The following is a 26,786-nucleotide window of genomic DNA, read 5'->3' on the forward strand; positions in this document are numbered from 1 at the left end:
AATATAACAATAAATATCTTTTAAAAATGTAGTCGGCGTATACGATGACTTTGCAATAAAGTTTGCAATTTACTTTTCTAAATAAATAAATACAATTAAACAAAAGTTAAACTATTGTGTTGTGTTTTTCACTTGTAAGTTGCATATTCACCGCATGAAATGTGTGTTAGCATTGTCAAACCACACATTAGTGTGAGTAGATAAAAAATATACTACGGGAGAGCACTTCATATGTGTCCTCATATGCCTTGTTAGGAGTATCTTTCTTCACTATCGAAATATATTGTATGTTGGTATTTGATTTAAACGCAGTTTTCTTCGACACATTTAATTCACACGTCCATAGCGCCGTCATACGAAAATGGGTCTTATGCGTTTCGGCAAGCGTTTTCGCAGTTTTCTTTCGACACATTTAAATCACACGTCCATAGCGCCGTCAAGCGAAAATGGGTCTTATGCGCTTCGGCAAGCGTTTGTTAAACCCAACATGTGCATTCGCGGCAGTCAGGCCATAGGCGATGCTGTTCGCTATAAAATCACTCAATATGTTATATTTCTCCTTACCAGACTGAGAGATAGCTGAGTGGGCTATTTATAAGATGGGCGCATATGGAATGAGACCCATTTTCGCATGACGAGGGTCATTAAAAATCTCATTTTGAATTGAAAATGCCACAATTAAGAACAATGCTTTTGATACAAAATTGAATTCAAAATAGCAAACTTTTTAATAATGGCAGCCTATCCAAACATTAAGGAATGATTTCCAGACGTGCTGACCAAGTACGGCAAACATCGTGATATGATTATTAAACGATTTTCTCTTATCGTGACACTATACTATTTCGCTAATGATTGTTTTCTCAGCTTGGAAGCAAAAGTGAAATTCTGCGAGATGGATTTTAACGCGCAATTGTAACAGGGCCACAATTTGTGTTGTTTGAACAAACAGAGAGTAGTCCGGAATTCCTTACACTAAACAGTGCTACATCCTTTGAACTGAGCACATACGCAGTGATGTAGCCAAAATTCAGAGGTTGTATCTCGAATCAGCCTATGAAATATTCGAAAATATTCATGCGTGTCTGTTGGCGTTATGTAAAAGTCACTAAGATGAACACTGAGTAAAACAGCTACGCCTAAAAAGCGCATTAGTGCTCTATACATATGTTTATGTCAGCGTTGTTGACACCGTGTCGGGTAACAAGTAAAGCATAAACAGCAATGTATATATAGTTTTATTCCTCAATATACAAGGTACGAAGATTATTGTATATTTTGAATTTGTATATGGTGTCAAAATCAAAAGTTTTGTACACAGAACTTTCATTTTAAATTTATATTCTTGGTGAGATAGTTATTCGATATTCCAAGAATATTCATTTAATATGATGGTGAATGCACATTTTCTTTATATACAGTTCTCATTACCAGTTTCATCATACTTTCTTTGCTTTCAGAACGTCCAAAAAGCCATGATGTTTTTATGTGTTGTCTAAGTTATTTCAATAAAATAATAAGGATGATTAAAAGTGCACACAAAACTCGACCCGTGCGCTATGACACGCACTTTATAAATTTGAATGGCGTGTGTTCATTTCAAACTTGCGATTGATTTTAAAAAATGAATTGCGTGTTAAATTGTGCAATAGCGAACATCTTCGGTGCCTTCAGCGCTTTGATTAAAAGCTTGTTAACAACAGTCTATAAATAGAACAAAGACTACCGTAACCCGAAAATCACCGAGCTTTTCCGACATTAATGGGAAAGGCAAGCCAGTCGCGCAATAATGCGAGCCGAAATGACTGTCGGCTTGGATTTGGAAAGTTTAGAAAATTTACGGATTTATAATGGATATAGTGATTTCAAGAGAGAAAGGAAGGTTAGTTACATGGTTTTTGACAATATTTGTAAACTTTATCTCGCTAGTTATTTGTTTTGAACTCTTCGAAATTTGGTCAATTGTTACGGACTTCGAATTCGGTCATTCGCTGTTGTTAAGCATTGATGTAGCTTGTTTGTGAAATTCTATACTAATTGTGGTTACACTACAGCGAATAATGTCATTAGTTGGTACTGTTTGATAAGTAAAGACCATTTTTACATCGTAAATGCCTCGAAAAACAAATTCATTCATGCCCACGTATTTAAATTTGATTTACACATGCTTTGCATTCGATGTCTAGACTAATAAGAAGGTTTCACACGCTATACTACACGTTATATAGAAATGACCTCATTTTGCCACGTGATTTTTCTGTGGCCCAATAGCTGCATAAATTGACCGTTTAGCTGTTTGCAAACAACCAATCGCTGCAGAGTATGTGCAATGACGTCAGTCACCTAGTAAGTTCACATTTATGGAGGCCCAGCATGTGGGGTCTAACTGAAATTTATTACAATACTGAGTACATATTAATAGATAAGGAAAGTCAATTGTGGGTCTTTTTGTGTCTAAAATTGAAAATCATTAATGATTAAATTATTTATGAAGACACGCCTAGAAAAATATATTACAGTTTAATTGATCATTAATTGGGTAGCATACTGTTCACATTGCAGAAAACAGACTGCAGATAGGGACATGTGCATTTGAAACAGCATATATCTTTATCCACATTATAATTATGAAGATTATTTATTCTTCCATAATGGAAATAAGATGAAAAATTATATTACAATATATGTTGAAGCATATTGATGCCACATAAAAAAAAGTGATTGTATTATGGTGATAAAAAAGTGATTGTATTATGGTTTTACCAAAGGTCTATCATTAAACAAAGATTGGAAACATCAGTGTATGAGTCACTGTATGACTGCGGAAGATCTGACCTGTTATCTCTTGGGCCTCTGTTATCTGGCGTTATCAAATGTGACTTCAGTGTTTACGCCCGCTTGATTGCAATAAACATGATTTTACTTCTGCCTCCAGTAGAATTGAAAACTAGAGCAACAAAGTTTCAATATGTTTTTTTACATCTTTAATCAATAAAAAATGTAAAAGAATAAAACATATTAGATTTATAAAATATGTTTGTCTGCAGCAAAAGATCTGTCCAAAGGTCCAGATGAAGGAATATCCATGCCTTATCCCAGCAGGGTTTTGATTGACCCTTAAATATCGAAAGAATACTTTCTCTTTGCTGATTTATCAATGCTTTTTTGACTAATCAATGATTAACCTCTACACCTGTGTAATGATCACTGCTGATAATGATATCTATCCTAATCACAGAAATATGCAAAACACACGGGCTTTAAAAAGGGATTTTGGAGAGAAGGGCTTAAACTAGCCTAGGGACTACAAGAACTTGTTCAATGAATATGGAACTGACAGTTTTCAAACAAATTTGATATATTCATAGAATAAAATGTCACTGTAAATCATGGAACAAAGTAACAAAAATGACCAGTGTAGACTTAAACTGAAAATACAGTGACGTTGTGGAATAAAATTCATTTGAAATTGATAAAATAAAAGAGTTGCAAATGCGTAACAGTGGAATAATTTGGAATGTTTCTATTATCTGCATTGAATTTTGTTCCAACACGTTGGATCAGTGATTAACAGATCTGAGTATCAGATGCATTCAAACGTTAAACAGTCCAGATAGCCTTTTCATGTAAAGGTCACTAGTTCGAGCCCCAATGAGGAAGAACAGTTTTCTCTAAATGGAGCTCTACTGTTCGGAGATTTAACCCATTTATGCCTAGTGGACTCTCCCATCTTTCTAAATTGGATCAATTTATTTCCAAAATTAGGGATGGCTAGTATATTTATTTCTATATTTAGAATATTTCTTACAGAAATTCCTTTAAGCAAACAGCACAGACCCAGTTGAGACGCCACATCATGCAGCGTCTCAACTGGGTCTACACTGTTTGCCAAGGCCTTTTTTTTAGACGCTAGGCATAAATGGGTTTAATCTAGCAATTTAATGCATTTACTCACACCAATAAATAAATACCCCAATTATTAAGACATTATTAATATGATCAATCAGATGGGTTACAAACATTTTCCCCGATCGTTACAAAATAATGCTGTAATGATTGGTGAAGAGCTTCATTATCATTGGTATTTCTAACAAACAGCTTTCATTGGAACTGCCCTCGTCCCCAGAGGAAAATGGAGGGGCCACGGAAAGCGATACCAGTCAGTACGACAACGGAATTGGAACGAGGCCAAAAACAAAATTAAAGTGCGGTCGACCGAATAACCCTATTCCCCGGCACAAGCGGGATTCACACATCAAAGCTGAATATAAGCGCAGGGATAAGATTCAGGTTTGCTTTTTGTGTCCAGTTAGGGACAGTCTGCTCAGTCATATTGATGCTCCATACATTTGGGCATTATTGTGTATATATGTTTGTTGTGCTGGGAAGCAAAGGAATTTGAAATGTCATGATCATAACATGCAATTAAATGTTATTAAAGTGAGGACATTCTTTGTACATAGCAATGTCAAAATAAGAAAAGACTTGTTTGATCACCATTCAACATTAAGAATACCTTTGCTTTCTTCTAGTGTTGTTGATAAAAGTTTTGTCTGGACTTCTTAATACGTTTTTATTTTTTAATCAAGACAGAATTGCCAAATTGTAAACAATGATTCAGACCCACTTTGGCTAAGGGAATTTGCCCATCTGAGATTTAACCCAATGATTACAATTACCACAAAGCGGAAGAATGGTAAGGAAGGTAAAGTGTGTCGTGTTTGAATTAAATAGGTAGCATGAAAAAAAAAACGACGTATTTTACATAATGTAATAGCGTACACCGTTATTACTATCATTTTTGCAATATGGCGTGCACTACATATGCTGGCAAACCTAAATAAAATAAAATGTGTTTTGTTCCGTTGATTTTTTGTCTTATCCCCAGTCTGGTCATGTTGATTTTGTCTGTTTTATGATGTATAAAAATGTTCATCATAAGGACAACAAGTTACAGGTGCATGTTGCAATTTGCTTTCTACAACATGGCCAGACTGAATTGAGAAAGATCCTTGTAATATTCCATATTTATTTTGGTTGATTTTATATAAATCTGATAATAAAATTACTTTTATTTTCAGTTAAATAAATTTACCTTTGTTATTTGGAGTTGTACATCTCTCATAAGTTTTCCTTTTTAAATTTCCTTTCACAGAAGGGTTTTGACACCTTGTTGGCTACCGTCCCATCCCTGATTGAGTCAAGTTCTGGCAGAGAAAGTCGTTCGGTGATGTTGTACAAAAGTAGGTATCCACATGCTTCAGTCCCATTTTCACCTGAACATTTTTTTGTTAGTCGTAAGGGCTGGCTTTGACATCTCATTCAATCCTGTTCAGAGTTTGTGCATAAACAAAAAAATAACAGCAATGATTGGCAGTTAAAAAAACACATCCACATTTTGAAATTATCAACGAGCGTGCTTTAGTGCTCATGCCTCAAACTGCATGATGGGATTGAAAACATGACAGAACCTTCTAGAATTCCCGTAGTACGTAAGGTTTGAGCATTCACATCTTAAGTAGCGTCTCCAGTCATACATTGGAGGCCCCATGCAAAATGTTTGAACCTTCTCCCGTATTGTAGCCGCTGAATACTGTCGACAGTTAAAAACTGAATGTGGCGGAGCTCAGAAAGAAATTGAGGTGCTGCGCCAAGAGCTTGAGACCCTTGGTACCGAGATTCAGTAAGTTCAAATATAGACGTCCTTGTTACTCGTTGCTTAACGTTTGATGGATAGCCACATTAACAGTACCTTGCAATTTATGAGTGTAAGTCAGTGTTTTTTCTTCAATTTTGGGAATGCGGTGGGGGGGGGGGGGAATGTGTCAAAGTTGTATTTTTTGGGCTAGAAATACTTTATAAGTGAGACTGAGAATAAAAGTGTTTTCAGTGTTTTATTTGCTAAGGTTCAAATTGTCGAGATGGATAGATTGATAACCTAAATGTTGACATTTTTGGAGGGAATTTTACAAAGTCATTTGGGAGAAATATATATTCTTTTTGTCATTGAGAATGGGCCAAATTTCGGCCCAGAATTGACCATTAAAAAGTGAGTAAGTCTGATAATTAAGAGGTACTTTTTATAAGGGATAAATTTGCTGAACCAATATTGCCTTGTATTAAAATCTATAAGAGTCTTGCAAGTTTTGCTTGACTATGAGTTAAGGGGTTATCTGGTTTTGTGTGATTTTTGGCCCTATACTGTAGAGAATTAATTATGAAGATTAGTGTTTTTTGTCAAGCTTTTAATAGTCAAATTTTGTAAAATTCCAAATCTTAAAATGGAGGCAATAGTTTTATGTCATCATACTGTTAATATTGTTTTTTATATGCAAGCCTTACTCAAAGTTTCAAATTTAAATTTCATAGCAGCTTCTTGTAAATTTGCAAGGAAAGATGAATTATCAGATCACGTATGTTCTATTCATGAACAAATACTGAAGTTCGCTTGGTGCTGTTTTTGTGGTCCCTGAAAAAAACTTAACCAATATTTTCTTTTTCAGACTGGTTTATTCGAGTTTCAAAAAGTCATGTTGTCTCAGAGCTGTATGCATACTGTATGTTGTACTTAGATCAAAATGACATTCACAAAGAGCTGCTAAATGTTCAGCAGCCCACTGCAAGAATTCATGATTGTTAGTATTATGTTGCCATTAGAACACAAATTATTGTTTGTTTAATGAACTTAGGATTAACGTATATAAATGAAACCAATTTCAAATATTGAAATTAGTAACGGTAAAATTATCTTCAAAGCATGAAGGTTAATTTGATCAAGTACTTTTTGCACCAATATTTATTGTCCACTGTCAGTGAAACTGGAGGTGACTTATGGTTTGCGCTCTGTGTTTCAGTCTGTCGCAGTTTTCTGGATCCTGCGATAACTTTAAAAGTTCTTCATATTTTTTCATGAAACTTGAAACATGGATACTTGGCAATATGGAGATTATGACTGTCATTTCATTTTGTTCCTACGCCAAGAATTCTGGTTGCTATGGCAACACATAAAAAATAATAATCTGAAAATGGTGGAGTTTCACCGGTAGGGGACTGATATTGCTTGGCAATAGTCTTGTTATATATGTTGTTCATTCTTTTTTGTTAAATATATTTCCAATTAATGTCCAGAAACCTGTACATTTGTGTAATATTTAAGCAAAACTAAATGTATTAGCCATTGGTGTGATATTCACTACAAATGATTGTTAATTGTCTTTGATTTCATTAATTCTCTGTTTAGATTTCAGGATTAGAGGTAACAATTTATTGTATTTAAGATTAATAAATTATTATAATATATTAATATTTCAATTTGTTTCAGATTCAACCAATTTTATATAAATATACTTTATTGTTTGGTCACTTTGTCTTAAAATGTTGGTAATTGTTAAAAAAAATAGTATATTAATAATTTGCTTCTGTTACAGATAATTATTTATGGTGTTAAACGTTAAACACTGCAAGTTTAAGTTAGAACCTTTTAATTAACATGTTTGTAATAAACAGATGAATATATATGTTATGCTTTGGTTGGTAGATTGCACAAAATGTATATACCAGACAACATGACTTTTTGAACTAATATTTTGGACGTCTGGTATGAATTGCAAATCGGAGAGGAGGGGGGGGGCTAGGATTAACAAATTCACAGATTGAGGAATGGAACTGTGAAATATTTGCCTCAGAAGTGGAAGCTCTTATCCAACCCCATCAGCGACCTACTGATGACAATCAACTCTTGGGTGACATTATTTTCTTTTGAAAACTTAAGATGTTAAAAAGATACAAAATTTGGCCTGGGGTTGGAAAGAATCTGCTTCTAGGTGTTTTTCCCCCTGATACCTAATTAAAAGTTCCTTCAATCCCCCAACCTTCTCGAGAATGACTTGAAAGCATGCAGGTTATTTTACTTTCCAGGACTCTGCAAGACCAGTTGCCACAGCACGGGGTGAAGCGAGACATTGACGTGATGAATGATGTTACAATGGACGCGCTCTATGACCAGTACGTAACTGAGGAAACAAAGAAGAGCTGGAAGTTCTGGATTGTATCCTTTGGACATGGGTTTCATTATAAAACAAAGAAAGTTTAAAGCACAATGTTCTGTCTTACAGGATCAATAACCTAATGTTTTGACAAAATTTTGATGTCCTTTAAGTGTTTAAATTGTTACTTTTTTTCAATAATTTGCATAAAAAGTTCACATATGATCTTGATTTGTTTGTATATATTTTATAAAGCTTTGTATATAGCTGCATAAAGGCATGAATTGAGAGTTCTAGTTACGTACTTTTATATTACTGATTGATTTTTATGTCCCCCCACTATAGTAGTGGGGGACATATTATTTTTGCCCTGTCTGTTGGTTGGTCTGTTGGTTGGTTGGTTTGCGCCAACTTTAACATTTGCAATAACTTTTGCAATATTGAAGATAGGAACTTGATATTTGGCATTCATATTTATCTCATGGAGCTGCACATTTTGAGTGGTAAAAGGTCAAGGTCATCCTTCAAGGTCAAAGGTCAAATATATGGGTCAAAATCGCTCATTTAATGTACACTTTTGCAGTATTTCAATATTCAAGATAGCAACTTGATATTTGGGATGCATGTGTATCTCATGGAGCTGCACAATTTGAGTGGTGAAAGGTCAAGGTCATCCTTCAAGGTCAGATGTCAAATCGAGGGGTAAGGGCCAGAACGTGATAAGTGCACTTTTCACACTTTTGGGAAAATCAAAAATAAGGTTTTGAGTAATAATATATTTTATTTGAAATAAGATAGGTATATGATAAATTGATTATATACTAGCAAATACTCATAAGATAATACACTAACATTTAGAATAAGCAGGGTTAAATACAAAATTGTATTTTAAAGAAAAATGTACTTATATCTTATTGGCATGAAACTAGTCTGTCGAGCCATTTAGTGTATAAACGCAATAAGTGCACTTGTTTACAAATGTACCTGAACTTATGTCGGATTATCTGTGTTTATATAGTTTTAAGTGCACTTACTGAAAACTAGCAGAAAACACTTTGCACATGTGCATGCTATAGAAAATGGTTTAAGTGTACTAAGAATAAGAATTTCACTGAATTGTATACTGGGTAAACACTAAAAATGTCACAAGTAACATTTATTGTCAAACAAAACTTTCATATAGTCCTCTCTGTAAATATTGTTTATGAAGAGACCTCTGTCACTATACATTTTACTGTTTCTTTTGTACCAATTTAACTGTCTACTGATTTCAACTGTCCACTGAATACAACACCTATGCATGTATTGTAACAAATCTCAATCAAGCTGATCCTTACTCTGGGTCGGAGTCTCTATCACTTTCCAGTGCGTCAGGATCTGGTAAGCAGTCTCTCACATTTTTAGCCGGATTTTTTTCGAAAAAATCTCGGCTTATAGATTGATGTTGTCGGGCGGGCGGGGGGGGCGGGCGGGCGGGGGTGGCGGCGTGCTCGAAAATGTTAAAGTTCTTATTTCATGGTATAACTTTGGTATGCTTGGACCTAGAGTCTTCAAACTTGACATGAAGGTTGGCCAGGATTAACAGATGACCACTGGTCATTTCAAGGTCATTCATTTGAAGGTCAAGGTCACTGTGACCTTCAATATAAAAAATGTTAAAGTTGTTATAACTTTGGTATGCTTGGACCTAGAGTCTTGAAACTTGACATGAAGGTTGGCCATAACTAGTTAGTAACCACTGGTCATTTCAAGGTCATTCATTTGAAGGTCAAGGTCACTGTGACCTTGAATGTAAAAATGTTAAAGTTCTTATTTCATGGTATAACTTTGGTATGCTTGGACCTAGAGTCTTCAAACTTGACATGAAGGTTGGCCAGGATTAACAGATGACCACTGGTCATTTCAAGGTCATTCATTTGAAGGTGAAGGTCACTGTGACCTTCAATATAAAAATGTTAAAGTTGTTATAACTTTGGTATGCTTGGACCTAGAGTCTTGAAACTTGACATGAAGGTTGGCCAGAACTAGTAAGTAACCACTGGACATTTCAAGGTCATTCATTTGAAGGTCAAGGTCACTGTGACCTTGAATGTAAAAATGTTAAAGTTGTTAGCCGGATTTTTTTCGAAAAAATCTCGGCTTATAGATTGATGTTGTCGGGGGGGGGGGCGGGCGGGCGGGCGGGGTGGCGGCGTGCTCGAAAATGTTAAAGTTCTTATTTCATGGTATAACTTTGGTATGCTTGGACCTAGAGTCTTCAAACTTGACATGAAGGTTGGCCAGGATTAACAGATGACCACTGGTCATTTCAAGGTCATTCATTTGAAGGTCAAGGTCACTGTGACCTTCAATATAAAAAATGTTAAAGTTCTTATAACTTTGGTATGCTTGGACCTAGAGTCTTGAAACTTGACATGAAGGTTGGCCATAACTAGTTAGTAACCACTGGTCATTTCAAGGTCATTCATTTGAAGGTCAAGGTCACTGTGACCTTGAATGTAAAAATGTTAAAGTTCTTATTTCATGGTATAACTTTGGTATGCTTGGACCTAGAGTCTTCAAACTTGACATGAAGGTTGGCCAGGATTAACAGATGACCACTGGTCATTTCAAGGTCATTCATTTGAAGGTGAAGGTCACTGTGACCTTCAATATAAAAATGTTAAAGTTGTTATAACTTTGGTATGCTTGGACCTAGAGTCTTGAAACTTGACATGAAGGTTGGCCAGAACTAGTAAGTAACCACTGGACATTTCAAGGTCATTTATTTGAAGGTCAAGGTCACTGTGACCTTGAATGTAAAAATGTTAAAGTTGTTATAACTTTGGTATGCTTGGACCTAGAGTCTTGAAACTTGACATGAAGGTTGGCCAGAACTAGTAAGTAACCACTGGACATTTCAAGGTCATTCATTTGAAGGTCAAGGTCACTGTGACCTTGAATGTAAAAATGTTAAAGTTCTTATTTCATGTTATAACTTTGGTATGCTTGTACCTAGAGTCTTCAAACTTGAAATAAAGATTGGCCAGTACTAGAAGATGACCACTGGTCATTTCAATGTCATTCATTTGAAGGTCAACGTCACTGTGACCTTAAATGTTAAAATGTTAAAATTGTTATAACTTTGGTATGCTTGGACATAGAGTCTTCAAACTTGACATGAAGGTTTGCAAGCACACTTAGATGACCACTGGTCATTTCAAGGTCATTCATTCTAAGGTCAAGGTCACTGTGACCTTAAATGTTATTGTTGTTCATGTATATGCATGCATTCAAAACATAACACAAGGTTTTCTCATGCCTTGAAAAGTACTTACATTTCATTTTGACCTTTGAACAATATTTCAGTAATTTAAGTATTGCATTGACAAAAACACGAAAGGTACTTTCCTGTCATTTAAATCAAAAATCCGGCTTCAATGCGGTCATCTCCGACCGCGGAACTCTTGTTATAACTTTGGTATGCTTGTACCTAGAGTCTTCAAACTTGACATAAAGGTTGGCCAGTACTAGAAGATCACCACTGCTCATTTCAATGTCATTCATTTGAAGGTCAAGGTCACTGTGACCTTCAATGTTAAAATGTTAAAATTGTTATAACTTTGGTATGCTTGGACCTAGAATCTCAAACTTGACGTAAAGGTTTGCAAGCACACTTAGATGACCACTGGTCATTTCAAGGTCATTCATTTGAAGGTCGAGGTCACTGTGACCTTGGATGTAAATATGTTAAAGTTGTTAATACTTTGGTATGCTTAGACCTAGAGTCTTCAAACTTGATATGAAGGTTGGCCAGAACTAGTAGATGACCACTGGTCATTTTAAGGTCAAGGTCACCGTGACCTTGAATGAAAAAAATGTTAAAAAATAAAAAAATTGAGATCAAACTTTCCTAATTGTCAATTCAAGTTCATATTTGTGACCTTAAATGTTATTGTTGTTCATGTATATGCATGCATTCAAAACATAACACAAGGTTTGCTCATGCCTTGAAAAGTACTTACATTTCATTTTGACCTTTGAACAATATTTCAGTAATTTAAGTATTGCATTGACAAAAACACGAAAGGTACTTTCCTGTCATTTAAATCAAAAATCCGGCTTCAATGCGGTCATCTCCGACCGCGGAACTCTTGTTTTTCATCTGGTATGTCTTCGTAGTATTTGTGATACTCCGAGGGTATTGTTCCATTTCTACACAAAGAAATTAAATCTTTCTTTTTAGCAGTTGCTATTGGCAGTTTCTCAGTATACAGTCGTGGTAGCTTTGAACTGAGAGAAATACCTTTTCGTGACTGTTTGATTTTTATGCACTGGAATTCCTCGTCAAAGTCATGCATGACATAAATATTGCTTATGTCTGCTTTTCGAAATTGGAGCCACTTAACTTTCATCCATTGAATACTTCTTCCTTCAAGATCAATGATATTTTGTGGAAATACAGACTTTGCCAGACACTTTAAATTATGGAAGTCATAGTGTTTTATAGGCACAACTGTATAGGATTTTTTCTTCCGAGCCAATCTAACGATTGTGTCTCATTCGCTTGGAACAAAGACTGAAGTACACCTCTTATTAACATTTTCTACTGCTGCATGCACCGAATCACTCTCCATCTGAGTGTGTCCTGTTTCTAGAAATTTTTGATCGATTGTTTCTAAACTAGGACTTTTACTGATGGCTTGTAGCAAAGCTGATGAAATGAACCTGTTTCGATTCTGTCCTGAACAACAATCTGAGTAAAGGCACAGATGTTTTGTTGTCACTGGCAATGACTGTATGTAAGTCTGGATGCAAGTTCCTATCTCACACGATCCCCTGTTGCCTTCGGTTTCATTCCACAGGTAGCAAGTCACACTTGCATCTGCCAAAGAATAGAACGACAAATTGAAACAACTTAGTTTCCGCTTATAGTAGACTTGACTGACAAGTCAACACGGAACTGGCAACACAGCTTCCAAGTCAAAAGTAGCAACACAGTATGATTTATCTTCTTTGGGTTTAGTTTTGTCGTTTTATTTCTCAGCTCTTGCTTTTAACTTTCTTTTAATGTGCTCTTCGTAGTCCTGTTTGATGGTTTCTGTTAATTCACCATCTGTCTCTTTCTGGTGGTATACGACACATGTTTGACATTGATCTTTTTTAGGTACATGAAATGAATAATTATATTCCTCACAGAATACTGTTCTGTACTTTGATGCACTGACAGCTTTCTTTTTCTCTGCTACACACTTCTCTTAATATAACCTATACATCTATGTGATATTAAGATCACTTCAAGAAATTTTCTCCTTGTGTCTTGCCTTGTATAGTGGGCCTCAACCGCAGGGAAAGATTCAATATGCTGTCTTACCTGGTTAATCACTGCTTCTGGGGTCTTATTGTGTGGTGTACGTTTCCCTCTTTTGTCAAATGCAGCAAATATTCCAGTGGATGAGGACTTCAAAGCCGTTTCTACCACCCTATTGCCAATATTTAACGTTCTAAGAAAAAAATCTTTACAGACTCGCTTATTGTCAAGGTAGGAGCTTCTTGAACACACACGTCTCTTCTTTGCACTTGAACGAACTCTCTCAGGAGTGTTTTCCTTCACATTGGAACATAAAAAGTCCTTTTGGCATTCGTAGGATCCAATATTCCAGTAGTTTTGAAAAACTGCATCTCTTTGCTCATGTGTGAAGATTTTTCTACATTTATATCTGCAGTTGCAACGAGCATCTAATAGCCGCTTTGCTTCAACAGTCTTCCCTTTTGAATTTGTGTACTGTAGTCCAAGCATGCGTCGTTTCTTTCTAATATTTTTCTTCCACTTTTCTGGCTGTGCCTTGCGTTTTCTTTTCAGTGTAAATTTTGCATGATTTCTGCAAATATATTTTAATAATTATCTAATCGTAAATTAAGAATATTTTAATATCAATCTGTAATAACAAACTTTATTCATTTCGAAGAAAATGATAGGCTCTAATAACACGATTTACTTAATTTACATTTACTATACAAAATAATGAAGTAAAAACTACTAAATAATTGAAGAACTAAATCAATACTCGCCTATTATTTAATACATTGCCCTCCTTACTTGATGAAAACATAAGCTTTTATGTTCACATTCCATTCCAGGTACAAGACAAAACATCTGCTATCTTGTTTAATTGTTTAACATGGTACTTAGGTGTTTTCAGTTAATTAGGTAAAGGCACTTGAAACATTATCACACTGCAAGTGTTGCCTTACATATTAATCTAAACAGGCATAAGTGTACTTATAACATTACGCCTCTGAAAAATCCTTGTATGTTTATTTTCTATTTATATACAAGTGCACTTATATCATTTTGGTTCCTACTTTCTGACTCATTTTCATTTATTTTTTTTCCAGCCAGATTGTATCAAGTGCATTTACTACAGTCTGGTTCTATCAGGAATGTATATATAACGTTCTGGCATAATACAAAAATACTCCATAACACTTAGTGCAATGGAGTTCTATACAATAATTATGTTAAATGACTGAATATAAGCCTGGTTTTAAGTGCAAAAGATGCGGCAGTAAATATTACATATTTCTTTTGCAAAACCCGATTTTCCTTCAAAACTGCACTTATCACGTTCTGGCCCTTACCCCTCGAAATATATGTGGCCAAAATCGCTCATTTTATGAGTACTTTTGCAATATTGAAGATAGCAACTTGATATTTGGCATGCATGTGTATATCATGGAGCTGCACATTTTGAGTGGTGAAAGGTCAAGGTCATCCTTCAAGGTCAGAGGTCAAATATATGTGGCCCAAATCGCTAAATTTATGAATTCTTTTGCAATATTGAAGATAGCAACTTGATATTTGGCATGCATGTGTATCTCATGGAGCTGCACATTTTTAGTGGTGAAAGGTCAAGGTCATCCTTCAAGGTCAAATATATGGGTCAAAATTGCTCATGTAATGTCACTTTTGCAATATTGAAGCTAGCAATTTTATATTTGAAATGCATGTGTATCTCATGGAGCTGCACATTTTGAGTGGTGAAGGGTCAAGGTCAAGGTCATCCTACAAGGTCAAACATCATATAGGGGGACATTGTGTTTTACAAACACATCTTGTCTTTCCATGTAAAAAAGCTATAATGACTTTTGGTGAAGCTTTGAGAAAAACGACAAAATATATGCAGCAAGAATACATTTTATTATAGTTATGAATTTTGACTTTAATGTGTACATCATGTGTAGTTCATTTTCAATATTCCAATAACAATGTGACCAACAAGATTTAGATAAGATAATTGTTTCCTTAACCTGTTCAGTTTGGTTTCTTCATGAGACCACTGTATGACTCGTACAAACGAACTATGGAGAATAGAAAGACAAAACAGGAAGTGAACAGCATCTTCCTTGAATGGATCCAGAATACACTGTCCTTGAAATCTCTGAGAAAAGGTGCAAATGCTTTTATGTATATTATTATGCCCCCGGTAGGGTAGCATATAGCAGTTGATCTGTCTGTCTGTCTGTCTGTCTGTCTGTCTGTCTGTCTGTCTGTCTGTCTGTCTGTCTGTCTCTGTCTGTCTGTCTGTTTGTCTGTCTGTCTGAGTTTTGAAAGGTCAAGGTTATCCTTCAAGGTCAAAGGTCCAAAAAAAAATCAAAGCGGTGCAGTAGGGGTCATTGTGTTTCTGACAAACACATCTCTTGTTATAATTTATTCTTTTTAACATGTAATAAATCAAAATGAGACAGGGCAGTATATTTTTTAATGAAACAAAAACGTTAAAATTATTAAGATCTAAAAAATTATCTGACAGATATTTTTGCGATTGAAATGGGAAATATATTTAACCTGATAATCTAAACTTATTTTGCATTTGCATGTTAACTCAATAAGACATTTATAAGAACCATTCTATTTATCAAGTCATTGAAATAATAAGCAGTTTGACTTAGCCAATTCTTTATATAACAACTTGAGACGAAAAAAATGCCACAATCTTCGGATTAAAACCAATAATCTGAACAAACCTGATTCAAAATTAATCAGTGTGTGGCTTGCTTGTGCTAAATTCGATAACTGTTAACCAGGTTTCCTGGACTCTCTGCGCTACATCAGCAAGCACACGACCATCATGACCAGTCCAGAGCAGCTGGAGCAAGAGGCCCAGTCAAACCTCCACCGTCACTTCCTGTGCGACAGGAGCAAGTTACCATGGCCGGTTACCATGGCAGCGTCTGAACCCGTGAGTCCCAGCGGGCCCCCAGCGACTCGGGCACCGACTCCGAAGCCAGGTCCATCGCAGGGGTATTCTTCAAGGTATGCATATAGAATACTAAGAATAGTTTCTGGTCTTCTGTTCAGTACTGTGTATCCCTTTTTAAAGGTCATTTGTTTAGTGTATTCTGACTTTCCAATGTAAAATAGGATTGCCAACCAAAGTATATCAGGATTTTGAATTTTACGTGCCATCTTCATTCTATTTTATTGCCCCTTGAGAGGCATATAGCCATTGACATGTCCTTTTGTTCGTCCGTCTTTCCATCTGTTCGTACAATGTCAACCCAAAATGACACGTTTTGTCTAACTTAAATAATGTTTCGAACAAAGTTATGATACTTGGATGATGTCTTTGAATATTTATGAATAAAACCACATCACCCGACCTTATTTTGACCCTGACATTGACATACTTTTGGCTTTTTTTATTTATTCCGAAAGTCAAATTTCTTGGTCAATTAAAAATGACGCATTTTGTCTAAAAGAGATATCTCTGGCTACTAAGCCTTGATATCATCGTCGGATACCCACGACTAATTCATTCCGTTACTCTCCAGCATTAGCCGTGGGAAAATATAAGCAAAAAACGCCGTTTTGACCTTAACTGTAACCTTTCAGTAGACCACCAAAATCGCAGTTTACAAAAAGAATTTCGCTTTGGAGGTGTCAATGCTTGGCCTGAATAATTGCGATTTGATACACCAAGCTTTTCCATCCACCTGTCCGTGTGCTTAAAAAGACATCGCGCCCATGCAAGAGACTAGAGATACTTTTACTCTGAAAGTCGTTTAAATTTTAAAGTATACGCATGCACGACGAAATTCTATTTCTACGGACGACGCAATTTTGACAACCAACCCGAAGTCTCTATAGTACGAGTTGTATCATTGGTAAAAAATATCCTCATGAAACCGTGAGGGATCCAATGAAATTACTGGATTTGACACACCCTAAAACGGTGAAAAGAGCTGGTAATGTCCCACGGTCGATAAATTGAGAGTAACGGAATGGGTCGAACGTGGGTATCCGACGCTGCCTTGAAATTTGCATATATGTTATCTATGACCACTCAACACACCCATATCACCTGATCTCTTTTTCACTTTGACGTTGACCTCCTTTGGGATTTAGGCAGAAGAACAAGTTTTAGGTTCGCTTAACATACAAACAGCTTAATAAAAAACTTTGATACCTCAATTAAACTCTCAGCAGACACACATTACCTGACCTCATTGTGGCCTTGACATTGACCTTTTCAACCAATTTTAAAGGGCCAATAAAATCAATACTGATGAGGCATCGGCCAGGTGCACTTGCCTTTTTTGAATGCAAACGTCTAGTTTTGAGTGAAGTTTTTTATGCCCCCGGTAGGGTGGCATATAGCAGTTGAACTGTCCGTCAGTCTTTCTGTCAGTCTTTGATACCGTCCGAAAACTTGAATATTGGCCATAACTTTTGCAATATTGAAGATAGTTGATATTTTGGCATGCATGTGTATTTCATGAAGCTGCACATTTTAAGTGGCGAAAGGTCAAGGTCATCCTTCAGGGTCAAAAATCAAAAAAATACAATCCAAGGGAAGTAATAAGCATTAAAAGGGAGATAATTTCTAAACCTGCCAAATGATATATCGAGACTTTATTTCAAAGCGGCGCAATAGGGGGCATTGTGTGTCTGACAAACACATCTCTTGTTTCCACAAATTCAGTAATACATGTATTAAATTTGAGATAAATTACTTTGATATTTTTGTCTGTGATTTATTCTAAAAATTCTTAAAAGTAAATACATTAATAAAGAATATTGCATGCCTACCGGGACACAAAGTTTTTCATCATTTGTTTTGCTTTAAAAGAGTAACAACTCCAGTCTCTGTGACACCATACGGAGTCACGCCCCTGCAGACCCCTAACCCGACCCCTCCCCGCACCCCGGTCTCCAGCAGACGCAGCGTGAAGCGGGAAAATGACAAGGTCAGAGAAAGTAGGTCAAGGTCAAATTCTCCGGCCACAGAGGAGGCAAAGTCGAAGCGACGATCAAGCTACAGGTATGTGCCAATTTTTGTCAGCTTTATTTCAAGATAAATTTGTCAGAATTTGCACCGATACATTTCTAAATTATATTATACATCTTTTTTGGATGGAAATAAAGCCCCATATCCAATCTCAAAGAGTTATTAATTGTTCCCAAAAGACTGTCTTAATTTCCAATTTAAGGTTTCAAAAGAAAAAATTGTTTAATATGAATCTGAACATTAAGTTCATCTCTCTGTCCACTGTTTAAGTTGAACCATACTTACTATAATATTGAAAACACATTTACGCTCAATTTTAAGTATTTGATAGCAAATACAACCAACAACACTGATTTCCCAATGTTAGTTAAAATAACGCATTTTCCCAATGCAAAGGGCCCTGGCCCAGTTCCTAAAATTGGGGGAAAAAACACTGATTGAATACACTGAAAATTCTATTTGAAGGTCCCGTTCCGGCCGACGAACACCATCGGATTCTCAGAAGGACCATGAAAACCCCATGGAATACATGACATCACCCCCAGTTAGCAGGGTCATCAATCCGTTCTCCAATTACATAGTGCAGACTGTGCAGTCTTCACAGCCAATGGAGCGCAAGGACGGAGAATACCTGGCAGGACAGTCTGGCACAAGCTTTTCTACACCTTTGCAGCAGCAGCAGCAGAACACCCTGATGGAACAGCACGTGGATTCAAACCAAGGTGACCTGCAAGGTGCGACTTCTGTCAACAACAAAAATCTTGTTGACCAATTTGTAGAATCTCTGATTTCAGCACTAGGGCCTCACTCAAACTTGCCAAAGTTTGACAAGCTCACCCAGCCCAGTTCAACCTCTAACTCTAGTCTGGTCATACCATCGGTCATCACCAAACAATCGCCAATCACTCTGCAGGTTCAAGATAACCACGCTACCCATGTGCTCACCCAGCCAAATATGGTAAATTTCCCTTTGGAGATGCACAGCAGTTCCAAAACCAGTTCAGCATTCGTGGCAGCAAACAAACTGGAGAACTTTTCTCACAATACAGTTTCATCAATGTTCGAGGAACCAAACTCCTCAGAATTTCACGCCGACATCTTTCAGAATTTCGTTTCCATGGAAACAACAAGTTGCCAAATGCATATGACGGACTCGCATATCAGCATGCCAAGCTTTAATGATGACTTTGAGACAAGCATGGTTGTATCAGTGGGCAACAACCACTTTGGCGATTCCAACTCGCAGTTTAGAACGCCTCTCCAGACGGCAAGCTTCACGTGTTGCACCACCCCCCTGTCTGTTGTCGCGGCAACCAGTGGAAGCGTGCCGTCTGCAGGGGTCAGTGGAGGGGTCAGTTCGGATTTCTTGATAGAGGATGACAGTCTGATGACCTTGCTAAAGGTCGACCTCCTCGACATGAACTCAGTGATGACCTTTTTCAAGAACGATGATAATAAGTCATGATTTGGGCTCTCTACACATCCCACATGTTGTGTAGAGTAATAAGGTGTGTGTTTCTTTTTGTTCTGGTTTACAGATACTCGTATGATGTTATATAACAGTATTCATTTGTGTCTATTTTTTCTTTTCTTTATGGCAAAGAGCTTGCTTGATATTGGTATATAATGTTATCTTTATGGCAAAGAGCTTCCTTGATATTGGTATATAATGTTATTAGCTTTAGTTTACATGCTGGTTAAAAGTGTTTGATTTTGTACTTTTTTTTTCTTGTGTAAGTATTTTATATGATGTTTTTTTTTAAATCAAAGAACAATTTCTACATATGACTCTGCAGCAACTTCATGTTAATTGTGTACTAAAAACACTCCAAATAAAGCAAAGGTTGTCATAATTATAATTATGGGGTTATTAAGTGTCAAACTGTAATATCAAAACATGGCTTGGACCTGGTATTATTTGTTAGGATTTAAGATTAAATAATTAAGCAATTCAGCATTATTGTACTCCTATATTTCAAGTTCAGCCTCATATTATCCCCCGATTCCATGAAAGACGCCTTGTATTTTGCTTTGCTAATGTAAGTGCACCACTAGCCGTATCAATTCTTTCTCTTAACGTCATTTTTTGCTGTTGCCTTTGTCCAAAAAGGTTTAATCCAATCCTGAAGTCATTGAGAAAATCTAATTGTTCAACTTTCAAGTTTGTTGTTAAGCAAGGGGGGGAAGGGGCTATGCCAAAGAACATGTTAAAATTATGATTGAAACACAACCTTCAACAGTTTACTGATCTTATTGTTCTGTATAGTACTGCTAATAAACTAGAGCATATATTTCACTGAAAAGAAAAAAACACGCTTTTTGCAAAATTTCCTACGACATACGCAATAATATTGTGCAACTTATACGATTAATTTATTTGCTTGGTAGGTTTTCTTTTCCTAAAAACTATGAGATTGTAGGTATTTTTTTAACAAATGTTTCAGTATTATAACAGCAATCTAAATCCACCATTATTCATTCATGATCTTACATTTGACATTTGCCCCACAATAGTTGACCGCTTGGACACTGATAACATTTATGTGTTGTTATATACCCAGATTGTCTCATGAATACTTTGCAAATAAAAGGTAGTCAAGAATAGTAGAAAAGAGGTAGTGAAGTGACCAGCCCCAAGAAGTATGGAAGTCAGTTGACCAGGCCCAAATAGTATGGTAGTCAGAGGACAAGGCCCAAGTAGTATATGGCTAGGGCTGTTAATAAAATTCATGCAGAATCAGGTACAACTTGACTTAAGTTTACCTTAATAACTTAACTCTTTCAGTGCTGGAACCGAATTTTGAATGCCTTTGCAAACAGTATGGATCCAGATGAGACGCCACAAAATGTGGCGTCTCATCAGGATCCAAACTGTTTGCTATTCTGATAGTATTCTTTGTAAAAAATCGAAGAAAATGCTAATTTAAGAAATTCAGCAGACGACATTTTAGCAGACGACAAATTTCCCAGCATGAAAAGGGTTAACAACTTAAATATCAGATTTCATAATGCATGCTTGAAATACAAAATGGGGAAATATGGCCTTAAAAAGTAAAAAAAAAAACACCACAAGAAAATATGTACGAATTTTCACAACTAAAAATGTAAATAAAATCTTAATTTTAGACTTCTGAGGGACTCACATTAATTCTTTAGAGCTTTGTATATGGGCCTCATATCTATAAATGGATATTGATAAAATCATGTAGAATGATCTACATTTATCTAAGGTAACCAAGTACAAGGAGGAATGCTTTATTTGCCTTGAACATGATATAAAGTTGAAGTGAACTTATCTCGATGCAATAGCTAACTTAAAATCTGGGTGCATATTTTTAACTGTCTGCTTATGTTAGAAGAGACCACAAGTGATTCAGCAGTGCAGTGTTGTATCAGGGGAATGCATGCTGCACACATTAAAATACTGGCTTCCAAAAATATTTTATCTATGACTCTTTTGTGGGGATTGAGAAAGATAGGATTTCCCTAACAGCTTAAGTGTGTTTTGTTTATGGATTGAGTTTAAGTGTCTTAAGAAAGAAGATTAATGTTTTCAAGTCAAATAGGTGTTCTACCTACAGGATTAATTTTTTAGTCTCAATTTTGTTGGAAGTCTTTCCTGGCAAAGTGTAATACATTTCTTTCAAAATCTGCCTTCAATTTGTTATGATAGCTGATATGATAAACAAACCAATAATTGGGGTAATGTAAAAGTCAAGTGCTCATGTCTGTATAAACTTAAGTTGACCTTACGATAGAACAATGATGTGACCACCATATAAACCAATCAAATCTCTGCACTGATAATAGCCTGACAACCTGACCTGACAAAACCTGCAAGGGACATTTTGTCCATGTAACTATCTTACATGACATATAGAAAACGTACAGGAAAAGCGTTTGATGTGTATATCTTCAAACGTTCACATGTATTATGTTTAGGGGTTGTGGCATTAAGCTTTTGATAAGAAGTCAAAATGTCTCACAGTCTGTCTTAAGTACATTTTATAGGATCTCTAATTGTGCATTGACTAGCTCCACCCATAAAACAGGGCTGCAGCAGTAAATAGTGACAGAGTCTTTCAAACAGAGCCAATAGCATTACAGTATTCTTCCAGAATGATACATGTTTTCTTGTTTTATGAATTAATCTTGTCATTTTTACTAGCCTCTTTTTTCGAAGTTCATTATCTATAGCCTCTTTTTGACAGTGTTATTTCTGATGATTATATTTTTTTAATTAGCCAATATAATTAAATAACATTTGATTTATTGCACTGGTAACTCCAGCTTGTATCAAGTGGCCTTAAAAATCAGTCTTCCTGTCATAAAGTGTGTATTTGAATATTTTTATCAGATACTGTGAATGATTCATAATGAAATGTAACAGTGATCAGGGCCATTATTCACAAAACTTCATTGAGGAAACGTAAATTCCTTAAATTTATAAAAAGTCCCTGGGGATTTCATGTTTAATTCCTTTAACATTTACATTTTTAATATTTAAATATGGCTAAAATGATAAAGGTTTGATTCTTTTGTTATCAGAAAAAAATGGAGTTCTAAAAACAAATTTGTTAACAAATTGTCACTTAAGTTAAACTTGCGTTTAGATTCCCCATCGGATCTTTGTGAAAACTGGCCCCTGATTAACACAGTCCTGCAAGTCATTATAAACCAACCTAATCAGATTGTCAATTTTGTATTGACTGGCATGCAACTATTTTGGGCTGCCAAAAGATGGTATTACAATTCAAATTTGCTTGAACCAACTGCTTATTTCATGAACATATAGCATGTCAATATCATAACTCTATGATGACTAGATAATCCATTCCCTAGCATTATACATTTGTGTTGCTAAACATGTTAGTTTTAGTTTTATTGCCATAGTATTTTGAATTAGGTGATGAAACTGATGTATAAATATGTATTTAACAGTGCTGGGACAAATATAGACTGCACTGACTTGTCTTTATGTATTGTGATGACATTTTTGTTTTGAACTGTACTTGCAATACTTGCAATGTGTGGGAGTTTGTGTTGTAGTTGCAAGCTGTCTCACTAAGAGCACATTAATTTGAAAAACAATATACACATGATTTTTCTTTCATATTTTGAAAAATCAGTTTAAGGTGATTACTAGTAAAAATACCAGAAAATGATTATTTGTGGAAAATGTTGATAAACTTAATAACATTTTGAAAAAATTAGCATTCTGCCTAATAAATCATTTATGGAAATTTTTGTTTGAAAAAAGAAACAACTTAAGAAAAAAAATTGTAAAGCTATTAACCCTAAGGCATTTTAGCATTATATAATCAAAATGAGAATCTTTGATAAATAAGCACCAACAATTAAGTATAAACATCCATTAAACCAAACTTCAAGTCCAACAATAAATTAGTAAATTAAAATGTACTTGTAATGCAATTTTAATTTCAAGGTCAACACAATTTTAACAGGAAAATTCACAGTTAGCTTGACTAGTGAGATTTCTTGTTGGGTCTCTTTTTCATAACAAATACAACAGGTATGTAAATGTCAGAAACAAGTACAACCAAACTTTACAATCAGCCCTATCTGGTTAGAATAGCTATTGATGTCCGCTTGTCATCTATAACTGCTGGCCCAGCTTGTAAACTTGTCAAGTTAAGTTGACATTTTGGTGTGACCTGTTTCATAAGCCAGTGAGTTATAAAACTTTAAAATGTACACTTAGATGTATGAGCGTGCTTTCCTGAAGTCATAATCCACTGTATGCGTGGGGAACCATAACATTTATTTTTTGTTGTATAGATGATCCGATGATCCGAATGCTGAATTACTCAATGCATAATTGGTCCTCATATCTGCGTAGTTTATATTTAAAAAATATAAATAAAATAATTAAAAAAAGGCATAAAAATAACCAAAAAAAAAAAAAAAAAAAGTGTGTATTCGAAAATGAACAAAAAAATAATAAAAATAAATAAAATTAAAAAAAAAAAATGTATAAAGTGAGAAATACGTAAAAAAAAAAAAGAAGAAAAAGGAATGTACATTTATCCTTCGCCATAACCTTAGTTTGTTTAAAATGACTTCTTTTCAACAAATTATAGGATTAAGCGGAAATGTGTAGGAAAATTCTATTGCAATAATGATGTGTACTGCTACAGTAATTTCTTGGGAGTTTAAAATGAACAATGACTATGAACTGAATCCTGTTACATTTATTCATTTGTAAGTATACATTGTAATGTAAAATATGTACCATAAAAGTATTATGAATATAGGCTCTTATCTGACATATGTAACTGTCTCTTCTTAGATGTACATGTATAATCTATGAGGATAACACTTTTAACAAAACTTTTGTTATTCAAATATCATTAAAACTGTTCTTGCCAAAGGATTTATTTTATATTTGAGACTATTTACATGTTTATTGCAGTCTATATTTGTATCCAGCACTGTATAATACATAAGTATACATTAATCAGTATGCAAAACATGCAAAATTGTTAAATGATATTAATATTATTTGGGTTGAATTTCAATTTGAAAATCAACAACAAAAGAACTGCCTTTTTTTACAGATTTGTTTTAAGTACAATGTACACTTGACAGCAGCCATGCAAGACTTGTTTACGCAGCATCAACATTTTGTGAAGCATATTTGTTAATACTTTTTCTAAGTTAGACAAGAATCAGTTTGCCAGCCTGTTAACAACATATTGATTTGAATAAAATATAATTAAATAATTTAATTATTGTGTATTTGTTGTTGTTTATATTTGCTGTAAGTGTTGTTGTTTTTATGCTCCCCCAAAATTTTTGGGGGGAGCATATAGTCGCCGCTTTGTCTGTCCATGCGTGTGTCTGTCAGTGCACAATTTTTGTCCGGGCTATTTCTCAGCAATTAATGACTGGAATTCAATTAAACTTTATGGGAAGCTTCACTACCAAGAGATGTGCATATTATCAGTCGGTTCTGGTCGGATGATTTTTCACAGAGTTATGGCCCTTTGAAATTTTCCATTAACTGTACATAAAGTGCAATTCTTGTCCGGGCTATTTCTCAGCAACTCATGACCGGAATTCAATGAAACTTTATGGGAAGCTTCACTACCAAAAGGAGATGTGCATATTATCAGCCAGTTATGGTCCGATGATTTTTCACAGACTTATGGCCCTTTGAAATTTCCATTAACTGTACATATAGTGCAATTCTTGTCCGGGCGATTTCTCAGCAACTAATGACTGGAATTCAATGAAACTTTATGGGAAGCTTCACTACCAAGAGGAGATGTGCATATTATCAGCCGGTTCTCGTCGGAATATTTTTAACAGAGTTATGGCCCTTTGAAATTTTCCATTGTACATATAGTGCAATTCTTGTCCGAGCTATTTCTCAGCAACTTATTACGGGAATTCAATGAAACTTTATGGGAAGCTTCACTACCAACAGGAGATGTGTATATTATCAGCCGGTTATGGACGGATGATTTTTCACAGAGTTATGGCCCTTTGAAATTTTCTATAAAATACATATTGTGCAATTCTTGTCCAAGCTATTTCTCCCAAACTACTGACTGGAATTCAATGAAGCTTTATGGGGAGCTTAACTACCTTGAGGAGATGCGCATGTTATTTGTGGGTTCTGGTTAGATGATTTATTGAGAGAGTTATGGCCCTTTGAAATTTTTAAGTTGCTAAACCATCCATTGTATTATTTTGTCAAAAGTTATGCCCCTCAAGTCGTTTCCTTTTATCTGAATATATAGTGCAATCTTGTGACAAAAAAAACCTTTGGGGAGAATCACCCGTCTCCGGCGGTGTCTTATTTTGGTAAAGTTGACGAACCCACTATTTTAAATATTTAACCAGGTTTTCAAAAAAGTTAAAAATCCTGGTTAAAAGATTTTGTTATTTTGGCAGGCAGCTATGTGGACGAGGGCGTCGATCAGGTTGTTTCCGGTTGATTTCTTTAGTTTTATTCATAAATCGTTTTGAATGTAGCTCGGGATATTGCACTTGTGCATGGAGACCTTGCTTGGGATGTACTGGGGACAGGACGGGTCAAGGTCAAAGTGATTGTAACTAAAAATAGGAAAAAAAAACAACAGTTTCAGCTCAATAACTTTAGTTTATATGGCGATGTTACAGTGGCATTTTGTGTGGAGATAGCTTACAGTAAGAACTATCGTAAGAATTCCATTGTGGGGGGGGGGGGGGGGCAGGTAACGGTCAGGTTGACTGTTACAATATTTAAATCAAAGCACTGAAGGCACTGTAGATTTTGGCTGTTGTTTAAGTTTATACGCAACTCAGTTTTGAAAATTATGTTATAGCTTTTTATATTACACGTTTTAAATGAACACAACCCATTCAAATTTATACAGAGAGTGTCTTAAAGCACAGGTCCAGATGTGTTTTTTTTAAATCATTATTATAATTATAATATAATAGATAATATAATTATAATAATATTGTTATATAATGTAAGCTTCATTTTGGGAAAACAGGGCATATGCATTAATTGTCATCC

The 26,786-nt window shown here is 35.3% G+C and overlaps 1 protein-coding gene and 2 long non-coding RNA genes across 3 annotated transcripts; 2 read left to right on the forward strand and 1 right to left on the reverse strand.

Moving 5' to 3' along the window:
• The first annotated feature begins 1,727 nt into the window (after positions 1–1,727).
• Positions 1,728–25,011, forward strand: LOC127852901 (uncharacterized). Its single transcript, XM_052386936.1, has 9 exons — positions 1,728–1,882; positions 4,099–4,290; positions 5,156–5,243; positions 5,584–5,683; positions 7,918–8,047; positions 15,284–15,416; positions 16,053–16,281; positions 18,098–18,289; positions 18,722–25,011. Exons 1-9 carry the CDS (start codon positions 1,790–1,792, stop codon positions 19,719–19,721), a joined length of 2,157 nt encoding a protein of 718 aa, XP_052242896.1. The 5' UTR covers positions 1,728–1,789; the 3' UTR covers positions 19,722–25,011.
• LOC127852913 (uncharacterized) lies at positions 9,470–11,836 on the forward strand. Its single transcript, XR_008036353.1, has 3 exons — positions 9,470–10,052; positions 10,760–11,059; positions 11,205–11,836. It is a non-coding gene; the product is annotated as an uncharacterized LOC127852913 (long non-coding RNA).
• LOC127852918 (uncharacterized) lies at positions 11,146–13,958 on the reverse strand. Its single transcript, XR_008036358.1, has 2 exons — positions 11,909–13,958; positions 11,146–11,221 (listed from the first exon to the last, which is right to left on the reverse strand). It is a non-coding gene; the product is annotated as an uncharacterized LOC127852918 (long non-coding RNA).
• Positions 25,012–26,786: the final 1,775 nt, after the last annotated feature.

This window comes from Dreissena polymorpha, chromosome 12 (assembly GCF_020536995.1).
Source record: "Dreissena polymorpha isolate Duluth1 chromosome 12, UMN_Dpol_1.0, whole genome shotgun sequence".
NCBI classification, from domain to species: domain Eukaryota; kingdom Metazoa; phylum Mollusca; class Bivalvia; order Myida; family Dreissenidae; genus Dreissena; species Dreissena polymorpha.

Coding starts and splice junctions, on each gene's coding strand:
- LOC127852901 (XM_052386936.1), top strand. CDS start 1,790: ATGCGAGCCGAAATGACTGTCGGCTTGGATTTGGAAAGTTTAGAAAAT. Junction 1,883..4,098: donor ATTTCAAGAGAGAAAGGAAG/GTTAGTTACATG, acceptor TCTAACAAACAG/CTTTCATTGGAACTGCCCTC. Junction 15,417..16,052: donor CTTGAAATCTCTGAGAAAAG/GTGCAAATGCTT, acceptor ACTGTTAACCAG/GTTTCCTGGACTCTCTGCGC.